The 6,000-nt window shown below is 62.7% G+C and overlaps 1 protein-coding gene across 5 annotated transcripts; it reads right to left on the reverse strand.

Annotated features, from left to right (window-relative positions):
- Window positions 1-580: 580 nt before the first annotated feature.
- Window positions 581-5,683, reverse strand: HAPLN3 (hyaluronan and proteoglycan link protein 3). Of its 5 annotated transcripts, none has more exons than XM_055717099.1 (6): window positions 5,462-5,683; window positions 4,915-4,969; window positions 3,761-3,889; window positions 3,120-3,491; window positions 1,693-1,995; window positions 581-1,508 (listed from the first exon to the last, which is right to left on the reverse strand). In XM_055717099.1, the coding sequence occupies exons 3-6, from the start codon at window positions 3,885-3,887 to the stop codon at window positions 1,228-1,230; spliced, it is 1,083 nt and encodes a 360-aa protein (XP_055573074.1). In that variant the 5' UTR covers window positions 3,888-3,889; window positions 4,915-4,969; window positions 5,462-5,683; the 3' UTR covers window positions 581-1,227. The 5 variants fall into 5 exon arrangements, with proteins under 5 accessions (XP_055573074.1, XP_027657399.1, XP_055573073.1 ...); XM_027801598.2 differs by having other exon boundaries at window positions 3,761-3,920; window positions 5,462-5,679; XM_055717098.1 differs by lacking the exon at window positions 4,915-4,969 and having other exon boundaries at window positions 5,462-5,682.
- Window positions 5,684-6,000: the final 317 nt, after the last annotated feature.

The raw sequence follows: 6,000 nt of genomic DNA on the forward strand, positions 1-6,000 counted from the left end.
ATATTTTTGAACATATCCTATTTTGAAAGAACGATAAATAATAAAGAGAGTGAAATCGGAATGGGCACTTTGTCAGTGTTGTTTTTGTTAGGCAGGGCGGGTGTCTGTCTGGGCAGGGGGAGGTCTCCCATGGCAAGGCAGCAGGGAAGGGGTGAGCAAACAGAGTGCTCCAGGCTACGTGGGACCAGCTCAGCCCCAGCCAGCACCAAAGGGTCCTGCCCTGGGGACAATGGAGGTCCGGGGGAATTCCCAAGCTCCAACCAAAGAAGGATCCTGGAACAAAACAACACCTCCCTGTTCAGCTCTCGCCCCAGGAGGGGATTAACACACGTACCTAAAACCATCCCCAGCAGAAGCTGTCTCACCCTCCAGCTTTCAGTCCTGACACCCAGGGGGTTAATTAACACTCATTAACGAGGGAGCACCAGGCCCTTGCAGGAGCTCAGGTGGGCAAAGACATGAGACGGTGCTCAGCCAAGGATGAGACAGTCCCCGGTGCCCAGCCAGGGATCCCCAAATCCTCTCACTGTGGCAGACTCCTCTCTCGTGCTGGGACAGAGATGGGACACAGCCACATCCCTCCAGGGCATTCTCCACCAATTTATTAGAAGAGGTCCAGCAAAATACATCTTTTCATAACCAAATGCTTGAAGAAGAAGGCACCAGAGTTCAAGTGGAGTCCGAGCGAGGGGCACACGGAGATAAGGCACTGGCACTCCCACAGGGACAGGCACACCGTCATCCTTCAGCAGGATGGGGAGGGGGGGCTGGAAGAGGGGCCAGGATGCAACAGAGACACCTGCTCTCTGCCTCTGGCCAAATCCAGCCTCGCCTCGCTCCCACCCCATGAGCTCACGGGCAGGAGTAGCCTGGAAGGGCAGGCGGGTGTCAGTGACATGCTGCCACCATGGGAAGGGGCCACCACCCACAGGGTGGCAGAGACCAATTGGGGTGGCAGCAGCCCATGGGGATCATTCTTGCACGGACCCCATGCCAGGGACAGTCCAGCACTGCCCCAGCTGGCAGCCACCCCGAGCAGCTGCATGTGCCAGCTGCTGAGCAAGATGTGGAAAATATAAAGGAAGGAAACAAAATAAAACAAAAAGAAGCCTCCCCCCGCCATCCCACCGCCCCCTAGTCACCCCCAAAACAGCCCTGGGAAATGCCAAACACCAGGCACCGTCAGGCTGGAAACATCCTCTGGCCAAGAAGGAACCCTCCGGCTCCTTATCTTTCCTTGTAGCAGAAGACCCCAAACCTGCCCTGGCTGGGGAAGCCGAAGCTGCGGACACCGGGCTCCTCGGGGCCGCAGTTGGCTCGGGGCTTGGCAATGGGGTAGCGGACGCTGCCGTCTGCCAGCCAGCCAGCATCGCAGCGGTCCAGCCCCAGGAACTTCCAGGCAGAGTAGAGGTGCCCCACTCGGGCAATCTCAGCCCCTGCGTCCTGGCAGCTCTGCTTGGCCTCTTCCAGCGTCATTCCAGCCAGGCGGTCCAAGTAGAAAATCTCTCCTAGAGGGAGAGGGGAGCAAGAAAAGGGAGTGTCAGTGCTCAGCATCCTCCGGAGCATCCCCATCTGGAGCATCCCTGCCTAGAACATCCCCACCCAGGCTGTGCCCTAAGAGGGAGGGATTCCACCAACAGGACATAGCATCTTCCCCAGGATGCCACCCCCAGCCCATGGCCCAGCACCCACCTCTAAGCGCAGAGGAGAAGCAGAAGGCATCGAAGCGGTGCAGGTGCCGGTGGCGCGGGCCGTAGCTGCGGATGCCTGGGGCAAGGTGCAGCCCACCACAGGGCTTGCGGGGCAGACGGATGGGGTACTGCACAGTGCCATCAGCCAGCCAGCCCGCATTGCACCAGTCCAGCCCCTCGCTCCAGGCCTGGAAGAGCTGGTTGAAGGTGGCGAGGATGGCACCTTGCTCCTGGCATGCTCGCTCAGCTTCATGGAAGTTGAGCCTGTACTGCCCGCGGGGAGGCTGGTAAGGGAACACCACACCTGGGGGCAGACAGGGTGGGTGCTCAGGCGGCTCCATGGGCAGCGCCCCCCCCCCCGCCCCCCGGGGCCACCCCCAAAGGGGTCCCCATCCCATCCCAAATTCAGGCTCTGGGACAGGGACTACCCCAGGGTGGCACAGGCCAAGGCACAGGCATGCGGGGATGGTGCTGCTCTGGGCATGCAGGCACCAGCGGCGAGTTGCCAGCGACATCTGGTGGCACAGGGACATGGGGGCTTGGTCCTGGGGATACATGGACCACCCTTGTGGGGCAGCACCTGCACATACAGGGATGCACAGACTATGATAATGGGGGTGCAGGGACCATCACTACGTTGTATGGACCACAGCCCTGGGGACACACAGACAGTGGTCCCAAGGGAGGCATGTACCACCGCTGTGGGGATGGAGACACCGTTGTCATGGGGATGCACAGGCTACAGGAACAGGGACACAAGGACCCACATCACGGGGATGTATGGGCCGCAGTCCCAGGGACACACGGACCACCATCGTGGGGTGGATGCACTGCTGTCATGGGGATGGATGGACCACAGGAACATGTGCACCACCACCATAGACCACAGTCACAGGGACTGGTGGGGACAAGCCACCATGGCAGGCAGGGCCCACAGGCAGGTGTGGACAGGGCACAAGGGGGACGTTTCCACAGCTCTGAGCTTGCCTGTGGAGCCAGGGCTGAGTCAGTTCCCTCATGACAAGTGAGCAAGAGGGGTTGGACCAGTCACCAAGGTTCATCACAAGATGCATGGGGATACTCAGAGCTGGGAGGCAAGGGGGTGGCTGCACATGATGCAGCACAGTGGGAAGATGGGTGGATAAAAGCAGGAAATGTTGCAGCCACGGGGTCACCCCCAACTCTGACTCCACAGTAGTATTCCCAGCATCCCAACTGGGCAGTCTGCTCTGTGCTCACTTGCTGCTGAGACCCCACAGTCAGACAGCCCCAAGCCACCACGCCATCACACCAAGCATCCCAGACTCTTCCCATGACTGCGCTCCCTGACCCCCCACATCACTACCTCCCTCGAGGAGGGGGTGCCACAGGAAGGCCAGGCGCTCTGGCTTTGTGCAGGATATCATGTGGTCCCCAACATGCCCCTACCTTGCAGCCGGAGGTCCACCACATCGCTCTCATCCTCCAGCCCATCAATGACCTCACAGCGGTATTTGCCATCATCCTGCAAGCGCACATCACTGATGACCAGTGAGGCCTCATGTCGCCCAGCCTGACGGAGGTGAGCACGGCCCTGGAAGTTCCCGAAGGCCACGTAGGTCTTCCCGATGGCCACCAGCACATCCTGCTCCTTAGTGTAGTCATCCCGCAGCTTGGACCACTTGATGCGGATCTTGCGCTTGGCTTCCTGGTCAGGCTCGTAGTGGTACTGGCAAGGCAGGGTGACATTGGTGCCACTGGAGCTGTAGACAGGGTCTTTAGGGGTGTCCACTATCAGTTTGGCTCCATTGAAGTAAACCACTGGGGACAGGGAGGGAAAGCATGATGAGCAGGTCAGGATCCAGGGCCAGGCAGCGTCCCCAAACCTCCCTGCAGCCACTCTGTTCCCTCCATCCAGCCACATCCTTTTCTGCCTGCGCATCCCATAAGCATCCCCCAAGCATCCATGGAGTGTCCCCGCCTACTCCTCTGGGCCCCACATCCCCCCCAAGAGATGGGTCCCAGCCCCATCCAGAGGCAGCCAACCTGCCGGTCCCCCTTTCCCCCAGCCCTGCCAATCCCCAATATACCTTTCTCCTGCCCACTGCCCTTGTCGTTCATGATGTGGTTGTAGTAGAAGCCGTTGTAGAAGGGGTGGTGGGAGCTGCTGCCCAGCCGCAGCAGGGTGGCCTCCAGGAGCAGCGGGAGCAGCAGCATGGCTGGGGAGCGAGGCCAAACCCTGAGCCCGGGCTGCGGAGGGGGAAAGGGCTGCCGTAACACCCCAAAATACCCAGGAGCGCCCCAGCGCATGTGGTGCCAGGCAGACCCCATCACAGGGGTGCAAGGAGAGGGGTGGGAAGAGCTGGCAGAGGAGATCGCCTGCAGGGGAGGGTGCAGGCAACCTAAGCCATGGCCCCAGGCCTGTCCCACAGCCAGGACTCCCAGTCCCCTCCATCCTCCTCCTCCCGCCTGGGTCACACCACGCACCACCACGTTTGCTGCTGTGGCCCATTGGGGCTTGTGGAGCTGCGACTAAGCTGGGGATGGGACAGACAGGGGAAACAGGATCTCAGGGCATCCTTTGAAGAGGGAGCACTGGGAAAACATCACATAGGGGGTGCAGCAGAAGTGGCTGAGCCCTGCTGCAAGCCGCAGGCTCGGTTTACAGAGGCAGCCAAGCGTGCAGCCCAGCCAAGGAGGGAAGGAGAGAGCTCGGGGCTGCCTCCGCTGCCCTGCCACCGGACAAAGCCCAGCAGCACCCAGCTGGCCTGGCCGAGGACCCCCGGCTCTGACCCAGGGCTGCCGCTTTGTGCCACAGACACAGCTGGCACCGACTCCATGCAGGACTTTTTGCTCTCGTACTATGTCCCCTGAATGAGAGGCCGCCCGGCTGCCCCACGGCACTGGAGATCCACACTGCCCCAAGCTCTGGGTGCCCCAGGCACCCAAGGGTGCGCTGCACGGGGCTCACCCAGGGCAGCTCACAGCAGTTATTTGCCAGCCTGTGAGCTTTCCCAGAGCCGGCAGAGGGGGCCCGGCGCCCAGCAAGCCTCCGGCAGCCCCCCTCCAGGCTTGAGATGGATCTGACATACGTGCCCCCTGCTCAGACAAGGTTTAGGAGTGCCTGCAGAGGTGCCCCAGGCCAGGGGGGCTGGGGGAGTGTGGGTGCTCTCCCCCAGCAGGGTCCAATATGGGGTACCGTGGTGGTGTCCAGGGACTGGGGTGTGCAACCGGCTGCTCTCACCATGGGTTGCTCACTCCTGGGCTCTCCTCCGCAGTCGGTACCGCTGCTCACCTTCCTGTGGGGTGCAGCCCACGCTTGTCACCCGCGGCTGTGTGCGGAGGCGGTGCTGGAGGGCGCGGGGTGCACCCACCCGACGCCAGCACAGCCCCGGGAGCCAGCGGCAGCGGCGTGCGGCACCGCAGGCACTGGAGCCTGGGCGGCACGCCGCCACGTGCTGCCCGCCGCAGCGGGCTGGGCTCGAGGCACCCACAGCCTCGCACCTCGGTTTGGGGGGCAGCAGCCCCGGACCCCCTGTGCCCCCAGTGCCTAGCCACCCCGCAGAGCCCAGCATTGCGCTGATGTGCTGGGGGGGGCCAGCATCCTCAGCAGTGCTAGTGAGCATCGTGCTGCAGCACCCACCGTGGTCATGCCTGGCACATTCCGTGGCGATGCCCGGCACCCTCCGTGGTGATTGCCATCCCTCCCTGCCCTCCAGGCATGCAGGGTGCCCGCCACCCCGGGGTGCCAGCCCTCTCCAGCCCTGGCTCCGGGGCCAAGCCCTACTCACGCTGAGTTTCAGGCAGGCTGCAGGCAGGCGTGCTGGCAGGCTGCAGGCAGATGCACTGTGTTTAGGGCTCTTGCAGGGCTGAGAGGAAGCAGCTCCAGGGCCTGCCTCTTAAAGGGAAACACACGCCTTTCCCAACCCCCTGCTCACAGCCTGGAGATGGGGTGGGTGCCCCCGGGCCCCCGCCTGCCCTCCATGCCTGGGCAACCACCTCACCGTGGGCCTGCAGGCTGCCTGCATGCTACCCACATGCTGCCCGCACGCCTCCTCTGTGATGTGCCAGCTGCCAGCATTGCCCCCAGCAGCAGGGAGTGGGGTGCCCCAGTGGGGCTGGTGGGACCGCATGCAAAGCCCTGGTGAAGCCACAGTGCCAGGGGAGAAGAGCCATCCTTTACCCCATGTCCCAGCAGGGGCACTGCCTGCCGTCCCCAGGCAATGGTGGTGTTAAACACGCACGGCAGGAGCACCACGGGCAGGAGCAGGAGCGGATGGGGATGGGTGGGCTATGGCTGGGGGTGGGCTGTGCCCAGGGTGTGCAGGCA

Source organism: Falco cherrug, chromosome 7 (assembly GCF_023634085.1).
Source record: "Falco cherrug isolate bFalChe1 chromosome 7, bFalChe1.pri, whole genome shotgun sequence".
In the NCBI taxonomy this organism is placed as follows: Eukaryota; Metazoa; Chordata; class Aves; order Falconiformes; family Falconidae; genus Falco; species Falco cherrug.